General features: G+C 53.2%; 1 protein-coding gene across 11 annotated transcripts in view; it reads left to right on the top strand.

Moving 5' to 3' along the window:
- tanc2b (tetratricopeptide repeat, ankyrin repeat and coiled-coil containing 2b) overlaps positions 1-23,884 on the top strand; it is a 243,509-nt gene that overhangs the window by 113,730 nt on the left and 105,895 nt on the right. For 7 of the 11 annotated variants that reach the window (XM_035405991.1, XM_035405989.1, XM_035405988.1 and 4 more), the window contains one exon: positions 20,312-20,383. The exons of 3 other annotated variants lie outside the window; for them this stretch is intronic. In XM_035405991.1, coding sequence (XP_035261882.1) covers positions 20,312-20,383 — 72 coding nt within the window. Of the gene's footprint in view, positions 1-14,245; positions 14,322-20,311; positions 20,384-23,884 lie in introns of those variants that run through there. One more of the 11 variants, XM_035405992.1, reaches the window with a different exon arrangement.

Raw genomic sequence — 23,884 nt, 5'->3', positions numbered from 1 at the left:
GAGCCGATTGGACGATCTCCTTCGCCCCGTGCCTCTCCGTAATCAGCACTCCGTCATCCACTCCCTACAGGCCCTGCAGACGGGCGTGGGCTCTGCACGTCTGCAGGGCCTGTAAGGAGTGATGCTTCTCCTCTCTGCTGTCTGCTCTCCTCTCCCCTCCCCTCCTCTCCTCTCCTCTGTTCTTTTCTCTCCTCTCCTCTCTTCTCTCCACACCTCTGCGAGGTGTGGGCCGCTCGGCCTCTATCCCGGAGAAGCGCTCGCGAATCCGTCGCGTCTCGAAAACCCGCCCGCTCCGTGGAAACGTGGCAATTAGGACGCCAGCGAGGCGAGGGGAGAGCAAGACAAAGAGACAGGCTGCGTGAGCTCCGCGCGCCTGACTCATCGCGTCCTCGCTGCCCGCGTCACGCCGCAGCCCGGGACCGAGCGGGCCTGCGAGCGCAGAGCGGCGCCGCGGGGGCCAGAACTCCCAGCCGCCGTGTTTTTAACGAGCGTCCGTTATTCATGCGACGAGCGTGTTCGCCGTCGCATGGGCCGCGCCTGTGGAGCTGTCCCGTGAAGTCCCTGGAGTTTACTGTGGGGGAGTACTGTGTGTCATACGTGTGTGTGTGTGTGTGTGGGCACTTGTGTGTGTGTGTGTGTGCATGTGCGTACATGTGTGTGTATGTGTGTGTGGTGTGTGTGCGCGCCTGTGTGTGTGTGTGTGTGTGTTTGTGTGTGTCTGTGCATGTGCGTACGTGTGTGTGTATGTGTGCGCGCGCCTGTGTGTGTGTGCGCGCCTGTGTGTGTGTGTGTGTGTGTGTGCATGTGCGTACATGTGTGTATGTATGTGTGCGCGCCTGTGTGTGTGTGTGTGTGTTTGATTGTGTGTCTGTGTGTGTGTGTGTGTGTATGTGCAAATATACGTGTTTGTGTGTGTGTATGTGTGCAAATATTTATGTGTGCGTGTATGTATATGTGCAGATATACATGTTTGTATGTGTATATGTGCAAATTTATATATGTGTGCGTGTGTGTATGTCTGTGTGTGTGTGCTGTGTGTGTGCGCGCATGTCTGTGTGTGTGTGTGTATGTGCAAATATATGTGTTTGTATGTGTGCAAATATTTATGTGTGTATGTATATTGCAAATATATGTGTTTGTGTGTGTGTATGTGTGAAAATATATATGTGTGTGTGTGTGTGCGTGTGTGAGTGTGTGCATGCGTGTGTGTGTGTGTGTCTGTGTGTGTGTGTGTGTGTATGTCTGTGTGCGTGTGTGTGTGTGTGTGTCTGTGTGTGTGTGTGTGTGAGATACATGGTGAGTCAGTAGAGGGCATCACACCAAGGGCACTCTCCTCCTTTGACTCCAGGTTCACTCAGCCGTAGAGTAATGGCTGCCCCCTGCTGCTTGAAAGCCATTATCTCCCTCCAAATGCCAGGTTGATCTTTCGCTCTCTTAAGTGTCTTTCTTTTGTCTGTTGCTTTGTGCGAATACATGCTTCGTCTTTTGTCTGGTAACTTCTCGTACCAGGAATATTACATTTAAGGGGCAGAAGCTATTCAGCTGGCTCAGACATGGAAGAGTAGGTGGCAGAATATTATTCTGGTGATAATTTCATGGGATGACGTGTGCCAGTGTGCAAATCACCCCATTGTAGAGCACCCTGTTACCTGTGCGGGGAAGTTCGGCAGACTTGCGTGCTTCTTGCTGCTTGGAAAGGGTTATTTTAGTGTTGCTTTGTTGATCTGACATTCGTTACTGCTAGTGCTGTTTTGCAGGATTGTTATTGCTCTGTATTCGTTTTTTTGGTACATCACCGTAGTTCCCCTTAATCCAACATGCAGCACAGCCGGCTCGGAGCCAGAACCCCCCGTGATTGGTTGGTGCTTGTCCTGCATTCCGGTTCACCTTCTGTAACTGCAGTTGTTTTCGAGTCTGGCTTGTTTTTTTATTAGCGGTGTTCTTTAGTTTGCAGTGAGATCTCCCTGTTATGCAGGCTGCCTGTGGGTGGATGCTTGGCTGCTTGAGAACAGACTCCCACCCCTGCCGGATTTACATTTTGTACTGGAGCTCGGTTCCCCTCCGCAGTTCAGATGAAACTCTGCGTAGCACACAGCTGCTCAGATCAGCTGGCGAAAAGAACACAAAACAGTGCCTGTATAAAACTGTAAAAAATTATTACTGGTAGTCTGCTTACAGTGGAACACAGTAACTGGGTTTGGATTACTGTAGGAGCTGGGGTAGTCTACCTTTCTTTTCTTTTTACTATCGTTTTTCAGTTTTCTGAAGCATGGGGGGCGGGGGGTGAGGGCCAACCAAAGACAGCAAGTTACGGTGCCAGTGGAAACGTGCTTTAATGGTCACTTTGACCTGTCACAGTCACCTGTGTGCTGCTGCAGAGTCACAGTCATCTGTGTGCTGCTGTAGAGTCACAGTCACCTGTGTGCTGCTGCAGAGTCACAGTCATCTGTGTGCTGCTGTAGAGTCACAGTCACCTGTGTGCTGCTGTAGAGTCACAGTCACCTGTGTGCTGCTGCAGAGTCACAGTCACCTGTGTGCTGCTGTAGAGTCACAGTCATCTGTGTGCTGCTGTAGAGTCACAGTCACCTGCGTGCTGCTGTAGAGTCACAGTCATCTGTGTGCTGCTGTAGAGTCACAGTCACCTGCGTGCTGCTGTAGAGTCACAGTCATCTGTGTGCTGCTGTAGAGTCACAGTCACCTGCGTGCTGCTGTAGAGTCACTGTGGCCTGCGTGCTGCTGTAGAGTCACTGTGGCCTGCGTGCTGCTGTAGAGTTACAGCTTTTTATCTGTCACCCAAGAGCCCGGCGCCCGGTTTGAACAGGTTGCAGACAGAGCGGTTCAGCTCTAATGTGAGAGAAGCACAAAGCTGTGTGCACTCTGAACGCCAGGGCACCGCGTGCGTGTGCGTGTGCGTCCATGAGCCCCACCTCAATGCACGCGACTTCCTGCACATCCGACCCCACCATCATCTGCTGGGTGCTGAGACTCCTTTGTTTCTCGGTTTAAAAAAATACAGTCAAGTGGAAAAGAAACGGCTGCTCTCATCCACATTTATATTTTATGCAAATTCCTCGTTATTTATTGCGCTCATTTATTTAATCTGTCAGTTTTGAGGAAGCGCTTGCTGTGTGTGTGGGTTTGCCCGTGTATATATTTATACCGCTTAGCGCAATGAAGCCTGGCCTTGGCCCCAAAGTGAAGTTTTTGCTGAAACGAACGGCTACAGATGGTTGCAGATGGAGAGAGGAAGAAGGAAAAGGGGGGGGGGGGGGAAACGCCAAGCCGTCGTCTCTCTGCCTCTAACCCCTTCAGCCTTCTCCATTATCAGCGCTGCAAAAGCACTGAATAATTCATACTCATAAAAGCATGCAGCAGGATCACTGGACTCTGCACCTCCTCCCAGCTCTCACTGTGTGTGTGTGTGTGTGTGCGCGTGTGTATCTCTCTGTGTGTGTGTATGTGTGTGTGTGGTGTGTGTCTGTTTGTATGTGCGTGTGGTGTATAATTTTGTGCGTATGCGTATGTGTGTGTGGTGTGTGTGTTTGTGCATGTGCGTGTATGTGTGTGTTTGTATGTGTGTGTGTGTTTGTTTGTGTGTGCGCGCTCGTGTGTGTGCGTGGTCGTGTGTGTGTGTGTGTATGTGTGTGTGGTGTGTATGTGTGTGTTTGTATGTGTGTGTGGTGTGCGTGTTTGTGCATGTGTGTGTGTGTGTGTGTGTTTGTATGTGTGTGTGGTGTGTGTGTTTGTGCGTGTGCGTGTATGTGTGTGTGTGTGTGTTTGTATATATGTGTGTGTGTGTGTTTGTATGTGTGCGTGGTCGTGTGTGTATACATACTGTGTCTTTGGAGCTGGATATCATTCTCAGATGCATTACAATGTTAATCATTTGTATATGATGTATATAGTATTAAGCACAATGCCTTTATTATGATATTATGAGTATTTGCTCCAGCACTTCAGTTGGAAGTGTCTTTGTCAATATAAAAATATAGAGGTTTCCCACCCAGAATTGGAGTTAATGAAACTTCTGCTCTCATATCCCTTTGTATGTAGGGATATAATATATCCCCCAGTCTGTAACATCTTACCTAACTCCAATAATCTGCTACACCACCTTCCTCATTCCAGTATCCCAGCCACTACACCACCTTACCCATTCCAGTATCCTACCCACTACACCACCTTATCCATTCCAGTATCCTACCCACTACACCACCTTACCCATTCCAGTACCCTACCCACTACACCACCTTCCTCATTCCAGTATCCTACGCACTACACCTTACACATTCCAGTACCCTGCCCACTACACCATCTTACACATTCCAGTACCCTACCCACTACACCACCTTCCTCATTCCAGTACCCTACCCACTACACCGTCTGACACATTCCATTACCCTACCCACTACACCATCTTACACATTCCAGTACCCTACCCACTACACCATCTTACACATTCCAGTACCCTACCCACTACACCACCGTCTACATTCCAGTACCCTGCCCACTACACCATCTTACACATTCCAGTACCCTACCCACTACACCACCGTCTACATTCCAGTATCCTACCGGCTAAGGGTGTGCAGAGATTACTTTTAAAGCACCCCCCTCATGATTTAACACTGACATATCATTAATCACAAAGTGTAATACGTGATCATTTATTTTTCAAGCTAGCCTTGATGTTCTAAATAAACGATTGGCAATTATATGAAATTACGTTTTGTAATAGTCTGTCTTATCAATGCTAGTGGTGCCAGACACTGCAGGTGCTGTGGGAATAAGCAGATGTGTTCAATCTCTACCAACCTCAACTATTTCTTCTTCTGAGTCCATTTCAAACAGTTGGAAAAAAAACAGTTTTGGGCTGTTGCTCGCTAGTTAGGCCACCAGGTCGCTGTTGGCTAACAGCTAACCCGGCGGGTGAGCTACTACTGCTAATTGCACTCATGTTCCCTACCAAGAAATATGTGTGTGTCTGATTTGGATGGTTCAAGATGGATGGGCAGCAAGTGCTTCTGCTAATTTTACTACCAATCAAAATGTCAGACATAATCAGTCTAACTGAAGCTGGCAGATTTGCACAGTATCTGTCTTCATCAGCGTTGTGTGTGTGTGTGTGTGTGTGGCCATGTATTACTATCTTTGTGAGAACCAAATGTCCCCACAAGGATAGAAAGATGAGGAAAATTTTGCAAGCTGGGGACCTTTTGCTGGTCCCCACAAGTTCAAGAGGCTGTTTTAGGGTTAGGACTTAGGGTTAGGGTTAGGGTTACAATTAGGTTAAGGTTAGGCATGTAGTGGTTGGGGTTAGGGTTAGGGTTAGAGGTTACGGAATGAATGTAAGTCAATGGGAAGTCCTCACAAGTATAGCAATACAAACGTGTGTGTATGTGTGTGTGCACTATACCTACTGCTTTGGCTGCCCTGCTACAGTAGAAGTTCACAGAGATAAACCCTTTGGGAATGAATGGGGGTTGTTTAGAATATTCATAGCTTTGAAAGTGAAGTGAAAACGACGTGGATTTTCATTTTAATTTGATTTATTAGAATGGTTACACACTCTACTCTAGCCCCTGTAGTCGCAGTCGCACAGTGCTCCAGTACCCACTGCAGTGCGTTGCTCTCTCCTCTGAAAGCTGTGCCTGCAGCAGCACCGCTCTGCCAGAGCCGGGCCCAGACCACATGATCAGGGCTTCAGGCCTGCGGAAGGGAGCAGGGAAGTCCGTGAGTGGCATGGAGGAGCCCTCCTCTGCTGAGATGTACGCGGCTGAGATATACGCGCTGAGATATACGCGCTGAGATACACGCGCTGAGATGCACGCGCTGAGATGTACGCGCTGAGATGTACGCGCGGAGATGTACGCGCGGAGATGTACACGCTGAGATACACACGCTGAGATACACGCGCTGAGATACACGCGCTGAGATACACGCGCTGAGATACACGCGCTGAGATGTACGCGCTGAGATGTACGCGCTGAGATGTACGCGCTGAGATGTACGCGCTGAGATGCACGCTCTGAGATATACGCGCTGAGATGTACGCGCTGAGATGTACGCGCTGAGATACACGCGCTGAGATACACGCGCTGAGATGTACGCGCTGAGATGCACGCTCTGAGATGCACGCTCTGAGATACACGCGCTGAGATACACGCGCTGAGATACACGCGCTGAGATATATACGCGGCTCGGTGGCCAGCGTGGCTCGGCGGCAGATCGGATGCTAAGCGAGGCGCTTCACGAGCAGGGCGGCGTTAAGGCGTCAGCGCGAGGGATCGCTCAGAGCCCGGGGAAGCGCGGCTCTCTCTCCGCCGCCGGCGCTTAGCGACGGCCTCCTTTTCTCCCCCGGTCCATCTGGGCCTTTGGAGAGAGCGCGACGGCGCCTCGTAAATCTCCCCCCCCCACGTTCTATCGATCAGCATTCAGAGCCCACGCGAGCTGTCACTTACATCCCATAAACACGCTCCGCGCGTGCCTATTATTTTGAGCTGATCAATTTTATGACATCATTAAAAGAGTGTAAATGAGCGGCCGCTTGTGCTAAGTGTCTCTTAGCGGCCGCGGGTGGGTGCGCGGGTGCGTGCGTGCGCGCGCGTTTCTGGAGTTCCGGGGGCATCGCTGGCCGCCCGTCGGTTGGGAGCGCGGCGCTCGCTCGCTCGCTCGCTCGCTGCCGTGGGAGGCCGCCCACTCGTCCCCGCCAAAGAGCTTTTCTTAGCCGCCCGGCTCGCGTGGGGTGCTTGGCAACGCCTCCTGCTTCCTGTTTCCCGCTTCCTGTTTCTACCGACACCTCCGTCCAGGGCCCCCCTTGGGGTCCAGGCACGGTGGCCGGAGCTGACTTCTCCACGGTCGAGGCTGCGCCGGGGAAGGCCCCGCTAATTCAGTTAAGGGTGCGGGAGTGGATGACGGACAGACCCTTCGTGCCGTGGTTGACCCCAGAGGGAAGCGCAAGGGGGAAACCCATTCGCTCCACGCAGCAGAAGACCCGCCCACAGCCTTTAAGGCGTTAAGAGGCTGCGTAGCGGCTTCGTTCAGTCCTCCGCGGACCGCCCGGTTTCGCGGCTGCGGGTGCTGTGGTTTAGCGGGGGGAGAGTGCTGGATTAGGCACCCTTGCGGCAGGTCTGGCTCTGGGCCGGGGGTGCGTTGGGGTTTGTTGTTTGTGAAGGAACTTCATGGAATAGTTGTTTAACTGGTCGAACCACCATTCAGGCTGAGCTGTTGACCTGATTCCATTAGTAAGAGATTGCCATTATCCCATTATATCTTTACCATTGTAGCTCTTGTGTAAGGACGGCAACTGCAGACCATGATTTAAGTTCCTAATGAAGAATAATGAAGTTCTACCTCTTGGTTTGCGGTAATAGTTTTAGTATTTTAATATTCCGCTGTCTGTGGAATCACCATTAATCCTCTTGTTTATGAACCGTTTACCACTCAGGACAGGCACAGGCAGAGCCCTCCACTGCCCCCAGGCACCAGGGAGGCTGGGTGTTATGTTATCAACATTAAATCGACGGCAGATTTGGGCGTTTAACCAGATTTGACTCTTTCTTTCCGTGCGAGGAGCTGGATGAGCCGCTGAGCGCGGTCCTCCTCTTGCCCGCGCGTGCGTCAGCGTGACTCACGGGCGCGCCGCGGAGCCGCGATTAGCCCGGAGCGCGGCGGGGCTCCTCTCCGGGACGCCGTCTCCGTCGTCTGCAGGGTCGTTCCGCCGCCTCCCCGGCGGCTCGGAGCGGCGGCCCTCAGACGGGCCCCGCCGCTCCTGGGAGTCCCCCCCCCCCCCCAAAACCATACCGCTACCGCAGGGACCAGAGAGGCAGGCAGACCGCCACCTGTTGATTTCTCGCTTGACGGCGGGCGCCGAACCCGAGACCAGCTGTTGGCCTTCCACACAGCAGGCACAGAGCTGGAGCTGACACAGCTGCTGTTACCCACAGCGCCTCCTAGTGGCCACACTGTACACTTCTGTACACCTCTTACATCTTAGTCTTTCATTTCATAGCAATGTTTTTCATAGAAAGAGGCCACTGATGCATTATGTGGACACCCAGGCTTTTGTTATTTTCCCCAGTCTCCCCCTGCTCACTGTTCTACGACTGGGTGACTATCAACTCCCGGACATTTTTTTTTGCGAAGGGCACCCGGATTCAGTGAGGGGTGTTCAAGACGTTCAAGTGCCCGGGCCCGTGAAAAAAGCAGTAAAGTGATGATTTTCCTCACATTGTGAGGATGTGTCTCGGCATCCCGTAGCAGTTTCCCACGTCAGCCAGTCATTCAAGAGCGACCCCCCTACAACCCCCCCCCCATAAAAGCATCCTGAGCTCGAATGTCCGCCCGCTCTCTGCCAAAGGACGAAGTCAGCGCTAACGGCGGGCTAGCGGTGGGCGGGTCTGCCGCGCTGCGAAAGCGTGTCCGCGCAGCCGCCCGCTACGGCCGCCGGGCGAAGGGGAAGGGCACCAAGGTCACCGCCTTTACGGCTCGCGCGCCTTTGCGCGCTTCGCGACAGGCCGGGGAGACGCAGAGGGGCTCGTCTCCGGTTTCCTCCGTGGGTTTATGAGCCTGCAGGCCCTCAGAGTTCCTCACAGAAGGGAGGAAACAGGAGAGGTCAGAGACACAGCAGAAGCAGGCTGGCTGTTTGTAAGGAACAAAGGGGAATGTTCTCACGTGAGGGACACGCGTGCTTTTATGTGCAGGCCATATCCGGACTACTCAAGCGTTCTGACAGGCAGACACTAGGACATTCCAGTTTCACTTTGTTGTTGGCTGACCCTTTTAAAATTGTGGTGATGTGATCGTACGATCAAGAACCCAACATATCTTTGCCTTCTGTATTCCAAATCAGCACCCACTATTTTTATTTATGATAACCTTATGTGTTTATCTCCTGTATGTTCCTCCTCGTGCCATGATCAACTGCATAGTTTTGTGTCTAGTTATTTGTGTCATGCAATTTTACCAAATGGACTATATGGCCAGAAGTATATGGACACCAGACATCCAACATCTCATCCAAAATGATGGGCATTAATATGGAGTTGGTCCACCCTTTGCTCATATAACAACCTCTACTCTTCTGGGAAGGCTTCATACTAGATACTTTGCTGCAGGGATTTGCTTCCATTCAGCCAGAAGGACATTAGTGAGGTTGAGCACTGATTGGGCGATTAGGCCAGGCTCGTGGTTGGCTTTTCAGTTGATCCCAAAGGTGTTTGATTGGGTTGATTTCAGGGCTTTGTGCAGGCCAGTCAAGTTCTTCCACACCGTTCTCAACTAAACCATTTCTATATGGACTTTGCTTTGTGCCCGCATGCTGAAACTGGAAAGACCCTTTTCTAGAATTGTCTAGAATGTGACTGTATGCTGTAGCACTAGGATTTTCCTTCACTGGAACTAAGGGGCCTAGCCCAAACCGTGAAAAACAGCCCCAGACCAAGGGGTGTCCGAATACTTCTGGTCATATAGTGTACAGTATGTTAACATGGGTAATACTCTGATATCGGAAGGATTAATCTCCTCCCTGGAGTCACCACTCTGAGAGCGCTGGCTTATTGACGATGCTCATACCTCATAAGCCGTTTATATGGTCAGGCCACGTTTGGAATCTGTGTGTTTTTAGGCTCAAAGCAGGGATATCTGAGTGCACGTAAATGTGGCTATTCAGCTTCCCACGTCTGCTTTTAGGGTCTCCTCACACTCATCTTTCATTCTTGCGGTGGAGCGCGGCCAGCTGCTAGTGCCCTCGGTTTGTTTGGTTTGCTTTAAAAGCGGCTTTTTTGTTTTCCATTTGCGCTTTCTCATTCTCATCTGCAATTATTTATCGTGGAGCAAGTGCGCTTCTCACTGTCGAGACTGTAGTCGAGTTGGGTTTGGTGCTGTTTGTTTCTAGTAAGCGCTTCCTTGAGTGCCACATTTAAGAAGCCACAGCGTACACAAACACACACACTCTCTCTCTTTCTCTCACACACACACACACACACACACACACACACGCGCACTGTCTCTCTCTCTCACACACAAACATACACACACACACACACACACTCTCTCTCACACACACACACACTGTCTCTCTCTCTCTCTCTCTCTCTCTCACACACACACACACACACTGTCTCTCTCTCTCTCACACACACACACACTGTCTCTCTCTCTCTCTCTCACACACACACACACTTTCTCTCTCTCTCTCTCACACACACACACACACACACACACTTTCTCTCTCTTACACACACACACACACACACACACACACAGTCACACAGCCTCACTCAGCTGCCTGCACTACCTCCCAGGAGTTTAACCTGGAGCAGAACGCAGCCTCCGCAATGCCATCAGCTCCTCTGAACATTCTCTCCCATGATGCACTGCAGCATTACTGCCCCCAAAGCTGATCCCCATAACCCGTCTTCACTCTGTATTTCATTGACAGTCACAGGCTTATGTGTGTGGGTTTATTGATATTCATGTGTGCGTGTGCATGCGATACATTATATATGCGAAGGCATCTACACTGTTAATGTATGGAAGGATTGGATATTGAGCTACGGGAACTTCTGAGAAAAGTGCTGGCTTTGCTCAAAGCCACTGGCAGCCATGAATATCTGCATTATGCTGGAATTTACCACGGGGATTTGCTGTATTCCCAGCATCCTTTGGGAATAGCGCAACCGGAGCAGTCAGGCACTTTCTCAGGGTAACATTGCGCAGGAGCTGACAGCATTGTCTTTGTCCTGTCACGCTCGCTAACACAACGGCTGACAAACGGCTGCTGTGTTCACCGTGCCCACGCTCCATCAGAGCGGTCTGACTGCCAGCCGGCCCGGGCCGCAGGTCGTCCTCATCGTCCGGGCAGTCCTCCGGTCGTTAATCTAGGCAAAGCTGACCTTGGCCTTTGAAAAGGGGCGGGACGGCGAACGGGGCACGCGCGCGGTGATTCACGCGGTCGGCTCCCCCCCAGCCCCCGCTGAATGAACAGAAAGGGGCCGGCCTGCTACGTCGTGTGAAGGACACACCCGGATCGTCCTGAGAAAACGGCTTCAAACATGCATGATGGTTATAAAAGCATAACATCACAGTAAATACTGATGTTAGTTTATGTAAGCATTGTGTCTTAACTTTCTGTTCTCTGAGAAGTATTTTTGGTTAGGCTACATCTTATCTTTGAAAGAATATAGTTCTTATTTAATATTAAGCGATTAAAACATTATGGGCCAGTTTCACAGACAGATTAAGTCTAATCCTAGACTAAATTCAATTTTGAAAAGAGACTATACAAAACTCAGTTTAGTCCAGAACTAGCCTTACTCTGTGTCTGTGAAACTGGTCCTATATCACCTTACCGTAATCGTTCCTTTGGTGCCACAGATGGTTGCGTCATTGGGCATGGCTACAGCGATGGAAAAGCCACAGATGGCCATTCTGTTCCGGGAAAATTTTAAAACAACCACCATGGATTCGTCGACTCCTGCAAAACCGGAAAACAAGTTAAAAAAAGGTGGAAACAGATAACAAAGAAATGATGATTTGATGTGTGTTAACCACCTGAACCTCAAAATGCTAAATCTATATTGTTGTTTTAGGAAGACTGGATCTGCAACACATTTAGTTGTGACATCTTTTTCAAGGTTAATCTCTGACTCTTGTATTTACCATCAGCGTGTAACAGCATTTCGAAAGCATCTGCTACCAAACATTAGCGCCACCAGCTCCCGAGCATTAGCGCTACCAGCTACCGAGCATTAGCGCTACCAGCTACCGAGCATTAGCGCTACCAGCTACCGAGCATTAGCGCTACCAGCTACCGAGCATTAGCGCTACCAGCTACCGAGCACTAGCGCTACCAGCTACCGAGCATTAGCGCTACCAGCTACCGAGCATTAGCGCTACCAGCTACCGAGCATTAGCGCTACCAGCTACCGAGCACTAGCGCTACCAGCTACCGAGCATTAGCGCTACCAGCTACCGAGCACTAGCGCTACCAGCTACTGAGCATTAGCGCTACCAGCTACCGAGCACTAGCGCTACCAGCTACCGAGCATTAGCGCTGCCAGATCACGGACCTCGGCACGCGTCGCTAACCGAGAGGCAGGCTGTGACCAACCGCAACCGACGCCGAGACATCCCCTCGGTCAGCTTCCATTACAGCTCGCCCAACGTAGCGGGAGAGAACAGCGGCGTCGCCCCTCGTTTTGTTTTAATACGATTGTTTATCCCCCCTGAGGCACCACTGGGAAAGCGCAACGCGGCAGTCAACTCTGGCTGAACCCTGCTTCGTGTCAGCGGGGAGTCATTCGCCTGGAGCACCTCGCGGTTCCCTTTGCCGCGATATGGGGGAGGCGGGGCGAGCCAGAGGCGCCGTCCTCCGAGCCCAGAACTTATTACGAAAATCTCTGTTCTCCGTAATTTGAAAAATCATCCTGACAACGTGCCGGAAAGCTCCGCAATCTGCCCTGTCTCTGCTCTCGACGTCGCACTCGGTGCCCGCGGTCAGGCCGCCCGTGTTCCCTCGCTCCCTCTCGCGCCCGCCCACGCCGCCGCGCGGCCCTGCCCCGCCGGCCCGCTCGCTCTCCGCCGCCGTCTGTCTGTCAGCCGGACGAATCGCGTTGGCGCAGTTCCGAACGGCGGCAGGTTGGGTCCTTCGGAACGCACTGGAGGATCCCGTTCAAAGCGGCCGAAAGCCTCGCAAAGCCGCACGCTCGTCACGGTCCTGTTCCCCCCCCGTCCCCATAGAAATTCTGTCGCCGCGGGCGACTGGTCCGCCATCGCAGCCGGAAGCTCGTTTTCCTCTTTTTCCCTCAGCCTCGTCTTCCCGCAGTGAAGGACCTGGCGGTTTTGGGGGCCTGATTAGCAGTGAAGGAGGGAGGCTTCGCGGTACGGGACAGGCACAGACAGGGCCCTGCTGCTGCCCCCGGGCACTCGAGAGGCGCTGTATGCGACACTTATTTGATTATCAGACCTGCTTGTCTGGGCTGGCGTGCACACCTGCCATTTTATACACACCTGCATCTGGCCTGAAGTGGCTGAGCCGTGAGAGACAAGCAGGTTGCTGACTGCTTCTTTTTTTCTGTGTGTGTGTGTGCGTGTGTGTGTGTGTGTGTGTGGGTGTGCGTGTGTGTGTGTGTGTGGACATGTGTGTGTGTGGGTGTGCGTGTGTGTCTGTGTGTGTGTGTGTGGGTGTGTGTGTGTGTGTGTGTGTGCACATGTGTGTGTGCTTGTGTGTGTCTGTGTGTTGGGCAGAGGTTGGCAGGATTACACACAGGCAGTAAGGATTTACAGTTTCTTCTGTGTTAGAGCAGAATACAGGCTGTCGGAGCTCTCTATAATGAATACAGGTTATCAGCCAGTGGCACAAACAAGCAGTATGGGCTACATTTCAATGTGGATCATTCCTATTGACCCAGCACCCCTATTAAGTGGGAGTTTGATGTGCATACACACGCACACACACATTGTATGAGGAATTGTAGTTTCAGTGGTTTCACACTCCCAGATGAGCGAGTGTGTGTAGGTTGATGCTGTGGTTAAGACCCCGTGTGTGTGTGTATATACGTAAGGGATGCTGATCGAGGGGCTGGGTATTACTCAGTTTAAATGCTGGATGCATAGGTTGTGAATTCAAAATGAACTTAAAAAGGTGGGACGCGACAAAAAAACAACTTGTTTCTGTAAAATGGCTAAACATGTAAATACCATGAAATCAAAGCAGTTTGTCTGCTTCTGTCTCATTTGATCTCAATTCCAAAAGCCTTAAGTATTTAAATAGACAAAAAACAAATTTCACTCTACAGTTCTCATGTTTTCGGAGGGCTCTGCCTGTAGACACACACACACACACACACACTCATTCCTCCTCTCTCCATGCTTTTGGAGGGCTCTGCCCGTAGACACACACACACACACTCACACACACTCATTCCTCCTCTCACCATGCTTTTGGAGGGCTCTGCCCATAGACATACACACACACACACACACTCATTCCTCCTCTCACCATGCTTTTGGAGGGCTCTGGACGTCCAGGCGCGTGTATGTGTGTGTGTGTGTGTGTGCGCGTGAGGGAGCGGAAGGGGCCGGCGGCGTGACCGACCCATTGTCCCGGCCGGCAGGAAGTCAGAGCCCCGCTCTTCCTGCGGGACGCTCGCGCCGGCCAGTAGCAGCCTGGGGTCCGGGTCCCGCTCCGTCAGGACCTCGCCAGCGATTTCAGGCCCGCCTTTCAGCCGTCACGGGACAGTCGTGTGAGTTGGAGATCTTTGAACAGAGCGTCTTTGAACACCTTAATGCTTGTTCAGGGGGTTTTTTGATGGTGGAAGGTAGGTGTCGGCAAATCTTCAGTCGAGGTAGTGCAATGCGAGGGTTTACTGTGTGACAGCGTGCTGTACGTCACCGAGAAACAGGGAAGGGAAACCCGTCTGCGCTTCAGTGCCGTCTGTAAAACGATTTCAACCTTTGAGTCTCTTCTAAAATGTGTTTGTAAAGAAAAAGATGGCGCTATTGAAGCCTGGAAGCTTTTTTTTGTACCCTTTGTCTGTGTGTGTGTGCCCGGGCGGGCATGTGGTGTGTGTGTGTGTGATGTGTGTGTGAGTTTGGCAGGGGACTTTGATTGAGAACTGAACAGGAGATGATTGATGTAGGAGAACTGCTACGAGTGCACTTGACTAAACAGACGTCAGTTTTCGTATGGCTGTTGTGGTGGTTAATTAGAATATGCAGTAGCTTACCTGAAGGAACCACACAGTTTTGTGAAGAGAGAGATTTCTACAAGGAGCTTTTATGTTTGATCAAGGGAGACGCAAATTAAACATGTACACCGGCCAGATATGTATTTATGCATGCACACGTGTGGTATCACACAGCTCTGTGTGTGCGTGAGACTTTCTGCGCTAATGAACTAACTGTGTGTGTGTGTGTCTGTTCGTGTGTGAGTCTGTGTGTGTGTGTATGTATGTGTTTTTGTGTGTGTTTGTGTGTGTTTGTCATCACGGGTATTCATTTGGTCCGGCTTTGATTAGGCTAATACACATGTAAGGGTGAGGGGTCCAGTTTTTGGGTATTGGCAGGGATTCCTTAGCCTGCCGGGCCAGACCGTGTGGCACATACATACGGTATCTAGCTAGCTAAGGACACAACGTAGTAGTTTTCTTTTCCCCTTTTCTCATTGAACTTTGATTTAATGTTGGAAACTAATATTCACAGAGTAATCGAGCAGCCTTGCCGTTTAACAGATAACTGCCTCTGCGCGTGAAGGATCTCACTGTCGCTACGGCCCCTCAGCTTAAAAATACTTTAGAGCGCGTCCGTCTCACCAACGGTGGAAAGATCTGCTTACGCTAATAGCATTTACTGTGTCGCTTGGGCTAGCAAATAAAACAATATCAGCTGCGGCGCTACTTGGCGATGATTCAATTCACGAATGTCTAATTCTTAATTTGGGAGAAATTAGCGATGTTATCTGACGAGCGAGGACACGTTTTCCCTCTGGCCCTCCGCGGTCCGCGTGCCTCGGCCTGCGGCGAGCGGTCTCTGTGGGACGTGGGGGGGGATTCCGCGGCTGTCGGGAGCGGTGCGGTTCCAGCTGCTGACGGAAGGCAGGAGGGGCCTGGCTGTGCGCAGCTGCTCGCTGCGCGCACGGCGGCCTCGTCCTGCAGAACGGCACGGCCGAACGGGAGCTCTTGAGCGAGCGAGCGAGCGAGCGGGCGGGTCACGTGACGGCGCTCGGAGAGGCGAGCTTCACCGAAGGTCTCCGGCGAGGAGAGGAAGGATAGAAACCGCAGCGCGGGCCCCCCTGTCTGAGCCGGGGTTGGGTAGGGTAGGGGCGTACGGGTGAGCGGGTGGGCGCTCTGCGTGTCCCTCTCTGTTTCCGGTCCGGCGCCGCGTCGCGGGCTCGGAGCTGCACTTCCTGTGGGCGGCCCCGTTTAGGAGAGCCACAGGGCAGGTCGGGAAAGAGGTTACGGCCAGGAGTGACAGGCCGCGAGCCAATCACGTCTCCCGCCAAGCTGAATACTCACCAGCGGTGCTTTAAGAGGGTCACGCCCTACACACACACAAACACAGAAACACACAGAAATACAATCACACTCACACTCACTCACACACACACACACACACACTCACACGCACACGCACACACACACCCACACACACTCACACACATGCACAAACACAGAAACACACAGAAATACAAACACACTCACACACACACTCACACACACACACACACACACACACACACTCACACACATGCACAAACACAGAAACACACAGAAATACAAACACACTCACACTCACTCACACACACACACACGCACAAACACAGAAACACACAGAAATACAAACACACTCACACACACAGAAACACACAGAAATACAAACACACTCACACTCACTCACACACACCTACACACACACACACACACACACACACACAGGAACACACAGAAATACAAACACACTCTCACACAGACACACGCACACAGAAACACACAGAAATACAAACACACTCACTCACACACTTACTCACACACACACACACGCACAAACACAGGAACACACAGAAATACAAACACACTCACACTCACTCACTCACACACACACACGCACAAACACAAGAACACACAGAAATACAAACACGCTCACACTCACTCACACACACACACACACACACACACACACACACACAAACACAGGAACACAGAAATACAAACACACACACACACAGGCCTCTTCAAGGCAACAAGCTAATACCAGGAATGACACGCCGTCACACGCACACACACACACACAGAGGCCTCCTCAAGGCAACCGAGACCGATCCGTGTCCTCGCGTGCGCGTCTGCAGATCCCCAAACTCCCGCGCGCAGCCGGGGGTGAAATCCCGCGCTCTGCTCCGGCAGGCCTGTGCTGATAGGCCCTGAGCCCGCCCGCCCGCCTGGAGGCCGTCGCGTTGTGTCTGTAACCCGTTCCCACCAGTGTGACCCGCTCGCCCGGGGGTTTCCCAGGGAGCCGCGGGCCGCGGGCCGCAGACACCCGGCACCGTGACCTATCCTGTCAGCGCGCCGCGAGCCACCGCCGCCGCCGGCTACTGCGGCTACCGGCGCCGACGGTTACCTGGACAACAAACACAGCAGAACAGCAGGGAACCTTCCTGAAAATGTGCCGAAATGCGAACAGCGAACCGGAAGGCTGCGGTGACATGCGGGTGATACTGACAGTTGGGTCAGGAGCCTGTATGCAACACCTCGTCCGGAGAGAAAGAAAGGTCGTGTTTATTCGAAATCGAGGAACAAATTAAGCGAAATGTAAACTTTGATGTATTTTTTTAATTTATTATTATTAACCGAAACTGAAGTCGTGCTATCGCTTGAAATTATCGAGCATGGCACGCTAAAGAACTTCTTGTTTCCGTCGCGCTCGTTCTGCTGCGGTGTGTGCAGACAGTGAGTTCGTACAGTGGCTCCCGAGCTGTGCTCAGCCTAGCGTAAGAGCCGAGTGAAAAGGTCCAGCAGAGGTAGCTAAACTAACCGTTCTTCATAGATTTTCCTATGTCACTATTATCATGCACCTTGATTTTCTGATTTATACGAGGAACATAAATTCCTTATAATGTTTTTACGAGGTAATTTGAAGTTTTATTTAAGCTTGCAGCCCTGTTAGCTTAGCTTAGGATGGATCATGGGTCTGCTATGATGGACTGTTATTGTCCACCATTAATTGGCTTTATATGTGACCATACTTAATGGCCAAACGTTATTGATTTAGCAGTGAACGGATGTTAATTGGCCGCAGTAAATGACGAGCGGATCCCTGGTAGCTGCAGCAGTGGTCTCGTAGCATTTCCCCGACTCGATCTGTGATTTGAGCCTCCTGCTGGATGTCCGAGAGTAACCCGGGAGTGTTTTGGCTCGATCGAAATAGCGTTTATCGGAGGCACGTTTCACGGCAGCGTTTTGTCGTTCTGTGATGTCAGCACGCTCGTGTTGAGCGGCAGTCGCTGCACTGTACCTGACCTTTAGCGAGGCGGGTTGAGGGAGGTGGCGTGGAGCCGTTCTCCCTGCCTGAACATACCCGAACGAGCCCTGCCTTCCAATAAAACGCGTTTGGCTCGGTGTGCAAAGTGCTCTGAGGGCACTGTGGCGAAGTTGTTATTCGTACGCGTATTTTGGATTCGGGCCATGTTTCGTCGGATTCCTGAACAGTCTGCAGTCTTGCACACGCTTGAAAAGAGGAAAGAGGACGCTGCCTGGGGTGGATGAGTGTCGGGGCTCGCTGCCGCGTTCAGAGCATCGCGCTAGTCTGCAGCACGGCTGCGTTGCAGACAGACACGGGAACTGCGCCGGTAAGATTGGGGCGCTCTAACGAGTCACAGAAGTGTCAGTTTGTTATTCCTCGGTTGATCGCGCTGTGGATGGACAATCAGCCTCGAAACCCCATGTCAAGTTGTGCCGACTGACGCTGACCGTTTCCTTACATCTGCTGCCGGTAATCAGTTACAGTCGCCGTTTGCGTACGCACGGGCACGCTCGTTCGCTTGCTAACCAGAGTAAACAGATGTCTTGCTACCTGCTTCTAGCAGAGCTAGCCAATGCGGTTGTCATGCGGTTGACTGTACTGCGTGCGAACCTGACTGTGTGACGTGCTTCAGTCCCGGATCTCTGTCTAATCGCTGGCTCGTGGGACACGCTAATGCTGCTAATGTCTGCCTGTTGACCAGCCGAACAGTTTACTGTGCGTGTCTGCGTGCATGTGACTGCCTGTCAGTGTGCGTCTGGATTTGTCTGTCTGCGTGTTTGTGTCTATGTGTCCGCCAGTGTGTGTGGATGTGGATGTCTGTGTTTGTGCGTATGCGTCTGTCAGTGTGTGTGAATGTGGATGTCTGTGTTTGTGTGTATGCGTCTGTCAGTGTGTGTGAATGTTGATGTGGATGTTCGTATATATTTACATAATTATTTTGAGTGTGATGATGTGCGCGAACGGGGATGTTCGAAATTGAAACTAAACTGACAAGGTTCTAATATCGGAGGGATTTAAAATGGAGTGCGTATTTGTCCTGGCGCTAAGCTCTACAGCTATGTCTTTGGAACTTCAGTTCTCAGTCATCCATTTCCTTCCCTCAGATGAGTGGTCTTATGGAACCCTGTATAACCTGGTCCTCATCAGTGAGGCTCAGCTTTGCAAACAGCCCCTGGGGAGTCCTATCGACCTCCCTGTTCCTCCACCGTGGCTAATTCTGCGTGAGGGGGGCTCTGGTCAATACACTTTGTACTTTGTAATTTGATCGGTGTATTATTAGCCGTGTGTACCCAAGGTGCATGCAAATCCTACCATGTGCGGAGAACGCCTTTCCACACGGCCAGTCAGGCCAACCGTCTGGCCAGAGTAGAGCATTGGGACACTGGGGTTAGATTTAGGGGGGTAGGAGTCTGACTAGTCCTCCCCACTAGGCGCCCTTGCTGGCAGCTGCGGAGCTAGCCAATCGGATGGGCGAGCCCCGAGCGCAGGACGACCACCCGCTGACTCGGAGGCGACGGGGCTGGTGGAGGAGGTACCCTCGCCCAGGCGCTCCGCCCCCCACCGGGGTGTCCACACAGGCCCGGAGCGGAGGTACCCTCGCCCAGGCGCTCCGCCCCCCACCGGGGTGTCCACACAGGCCTGGAGCGGAGGTACCCTCGCCCAGGAGCTCCGCCCCACCGGGGTGTCCACACAGGCCTGGAGCGGAGGTACCCTCGCCCAGGAGCTCCGCCCCACCGGGGTGTCCACACAGGCCTGGAGCGGAGGTACCCTCGCCCAGGCACTCCGCCCCACTGGGGTGTCCACACAAGCCCGGAGCGGAGGTACCCTCGCCCAGGCGCTCCGCCCCCCACCGGGGTGTCCACACAGGCCCGGAGCGGAGGTACCCTCGCCCAGGCGCTCCGCCCCCCACCGGGGTGTCCACACAGGCCCGGAGCGGAGGTACCCTCGCCCAGGCGCTCCGCCCCCCACCGGGGTGTCCACACAGGCCTGGAGCGGAGGTACCCTCGCCCAGGCACTCCGCCCCCCACCGGGGTGCCCACACAGGCCCGGAGCGGAGGTACCCTCACCCAGGCGCCCCGCCCCCCACCGGGGTGCCCACACAGGCCCGGAGCGGAGGTACCCTCACCCAGGCGCCCCGCCCCCCACCGGGGTGTCCACACAGGCCCGGAGCGGAGGGCCTCTGCTCACGGTGGACCCGCCGGCCGCAGTGGTCCTGTCCGTTCCGTTAGCGCAGCCTTCGGTCCGTGCGCCGCCCCGGGCTCACTCTGTCACTCTCTCTGCCCCTCGTCCGCAGATGGTGGGAGCGAGGATCCTGCAGAGCTCCGGCCGCCCCATGTAGACCCCCGACTGAGCCACGCCGGGCAAGGTAGGAGCCGGAACAGGGGGGCAGCTCCTCCCCCAAAACTTCCTCTTCCTGCCCTGCCCCCCCCCCCCCCCCCCGCTTTTGCCACCATTTCTCTTTTTCTCCAGTCCCCATGTCTTCCTTTCCCGCTTATTAATTCCTCTCAGTCCCAGGTGGCTGAGTTAAGCTCCTCCCCCAAAACTTCCTCTTCCTGCCCTGCTTTTGCCACCATTTCTCTTTTTCTCCAGCCCCCATGTCTTCCTTTCCTGCTTATTAATTCCTCTCGGTCCCCAGTTGCCGAGTTAAGCTCCTCCCAGTCCTGCAGTACCCCGCTCTGCAGTCTCCTGCTCATTCCTGTCCTTTCCTCCTGCCGCTTCGCCCCTTCATCTGCGGTGGAACAGCCGTCCTGGTGATTTCCAGTAGTGTCGACTTACAGCAGGGCATTTTTTTTTACTGTGCCTGTGGAAGCATACGGTCGAGCTCAAGCTCTGTAGATCTGTTGGAGGGCGGTTTGAATAGATACGAGGTAGGGCACCGCTGTCGTGCCCTTGAGCGAGGTCATGAACCCGGATTGCTTCAGTAAATATCCAGCTGTGTAAATGCATCGTTTCTAAAATATATAAGCTGGGCGAGCGACTGCAAAAGTAAATAAATAAGGCATTGTTGACTGTTTTTTGAAGTCTGAAATACTGTGTTTTTCCAACAGCTATATCTGTCCAAATATTTACATTTTACGTCGACAATAAGGTATTTTTAATAATGTACGGACGCTGCCTTTGTTTTCCTGGTCAAAGTTCAAGTATGCTTTGGCCGGAAGTTCAGACATAGTTACGGTACCGTGGTCCTGCACTTTTGACCGTTGATGGAATCGGTCCCTATCAAGGGGTTCACCCCGCGGTCGCTTTCGAGCGTTTACCTCGAACCGCTCTGTTCATTAAGCCGCCGTGATGTTGTCGGCAGCTGGAGCCCCGGGCCTGGCTGTCATCGCACGAACGCGCTGATGTGTTCGCCATGGCAACCTGCCAAGGGGGTAGGCACGGGTACCGGTGTGCTGCCAACGGTTTTTTAGCGGGGCTGGTATTCCGCCCAGGGCGCCTAAACTTCTGCCACATTGCAGTCACAATGTGGAGGAAGGGGTCGCCGCTGGGACGTTCCGAATTTTGGAAGCGGCCCTGCGTGGAACCCCCCCCTCCTCGGGCCGGACCTGCTGAAGCGTTCTGCAGGAGCTTCCTGTACAGCGGGGGGGACGTTCCCATTGATATCCGCAGCCGACCCAGAAAAACACTCAGGGCCGTGTCCCAGGACCAGGGGGAGCAGACTCCCCTGAGACGCTTTAAATGAGAATACCCTCCTCCTCACCCGTCTGCGGTTTACAAGCGCAGGGCTGCGTCTGTGCTTTTCCTCATCTGGTGTTTCCCCGAAGTCGCGCAGCTCTCGCATTTGAGCAGCGACCGGGGCGGCCGCGCCCGGGCTGAAGAGCAGGCCTGGCGATGCCAGCGGCCGCATGTCCAGACAAACACCTGCTGGAAACGGGAGCTGCCCCCCGCCGTTTTGCCGCCCGCCCCCCCTCGTCCCCCCCCCCCCAGCAGCTGCTGCGTGCGGCGCTGGCTGACAGGTGGTCTGGTCGGCGTGGTCACGTGACTTACGGACTCGGGTAGCTGAACACTCGCGAATTGAGATACGCCTTTGCCCCCGGCATCGTCATCCGTCATTACGTTAATGCGTTTCCAGCTCCAGCTTGTCTGCTTGTGAGCGTGTGGACATTAGCTTGCGTCGCCATTGGCTCGTGCGGGTCCCAGAAGCCTGAGATTGGCTAGTGATGTACGGTGGGAGGCGGCAGTCGAGACAAGTCCCGATTTTCCCTGTGCATTTTTTTCTTCTTTGCGTAGCCCAGGTTTTTGCACGCCTCACGCAGGGCAACACGTGCAACTCTGAGAGAACATTGTGTTTCCTGGCTGAGGGCTGGCATCGCAGACAGACGCCCACACGCTCCTCTCTGCCTCCAGTAGCACCGGCGCACCGGCAGTCGCCCCCGCCCCCCCCCCCCCCCCCCACACCTCAGCGACCGCGTGGGCCCATCTCCCTCTCTGAAGCTCTCTCATTTCAGACGGCAGAAGCTCCACTGCTCTCTCACTGGAAGCCCAGTCTCTCCTCTACAGCCCATGCCCCACTCCTGCCCCCCCCATCCCCCTACAACCCCCTCCCCCCCGCCCAGCACCCCCACCATCTCTGCGTGTCCCGCTGTTCCATTATGAAACCCTTCTGTGAACTGGCTGGTGGCTGGTTTGAGGATGGAGGACTCACTCTTGGCTCTTTGTCCCTCTCTCTCAGTGAAAACTGGGATGCATTTGGAGGGTGTAGCAGAGATTGCGAAACGCTTCAGCTGCTGGTGGAGCTTTTTCAGGGATGGGCAGCCTCCAGCTTGCAGAGACTCCCAATCTGTCAGCAGTGGGAACAGCAGATGCAGCAGATACATCTTTCAATGAATGATATTTTCCAACCGCGCCAGTACAGTAGTGTCCCATATGAATACCTCTAATAGGCGTAAAGGTCATGTCCCTGCTGTGCTGTGTGGGATATTGTGGATTGTGTTCTGTGGGATATTATTGAGCAGTTTATGGCTCTTCTTCATGTAATTGGTCTTATTAATGTAAGACAGTGTGGGCGTAAGAACCAGGTGTGGATCTATGACAGTGCTGTGGGTGTCTGACAGTGATGTCAGTGTCGAACTGTGGTGTGGGTGTAGGGCAGTGCTGTGGGTGTAGGACAGTGATGTGGGTGTAGGACAGTGAATTGGGTGTGGAATTGTGGTGTGGGTGTAAGACAGTGATGTGGGTGTATGGCAGTGGTGTTTGTGTAGGACAGTGAATTGGGTGCAGAACTGTGGTGTGGGTGTAGGACAGTTATGTGGGTGTAGAACTGTGGTGTGGGTGTAGGACAGTGATGTGGGTGTAGGGCAGTGGTGTGGGTGTAGGACAGTGAATTGGGTGTAGGGCAGTGGTGTTGGTGTAGGGCAGTGATGTTGGTGTAGGGCAGTGGTGTGGGTGTAGGGCAGTGGTTTGGGTGTAGGACAGTGGTGTGGGTGTAGGACAGTGATGTGGGTGTAGGGCAGTGGTGTGGGTGTAGGGCAGTGGTGTGGGTGTAGGGCAGTGATGTTGGTGTAGGGCAGTGGTGTGGGTGTAGGGCAGTGGTGTGGGTGTAGGACAGTGGTGTGGGTGTAGGACAGTGATGTGGGTGTAGGGCAGTTGTGTGGGTGTAGGACAGTGATGTGGGTGTAGGGCAGTTGTGTTGGTGTAGGGCAGTGATGTTGGTGTAGGGCAGTGGTGTGGGTGTAGGGCAGTGGTGTGGGTGTAGAACTGTGGTGTGGGTGTAGGACAGTGATGTGGGTGTAGGGCAGTTGTGTGGGTGTAGGACAGTGATGTGGGTGTAGAACTGTGGTGTGTGTGTAGGACAGTGATGTGGGTGTAGGGCAGTTGTGTGGGTGTAGGACAGTGATGTGGGTGTAGGGCAGTGGTGTTGGTGTAG

Source organism: Anguilla anguilla, chromosome 2 (assembly GCF_013347855.1).
Source record: "Anguilla anguilla isolate fAngAng1 chromosome 2, fAngAng1.pri, whole genome shotgun sequence".
Classification (NCBI taxonomy): domain Eukaryota; kingdom Metazoa; phylum Chordata; class Actinopteri; order Anguilliformes; family Anguillidae; genus Anguilla; species Anguilla anguilla.
This window is presented reverse-complemented; position numbering and strand designations above follow the sequence as displayed.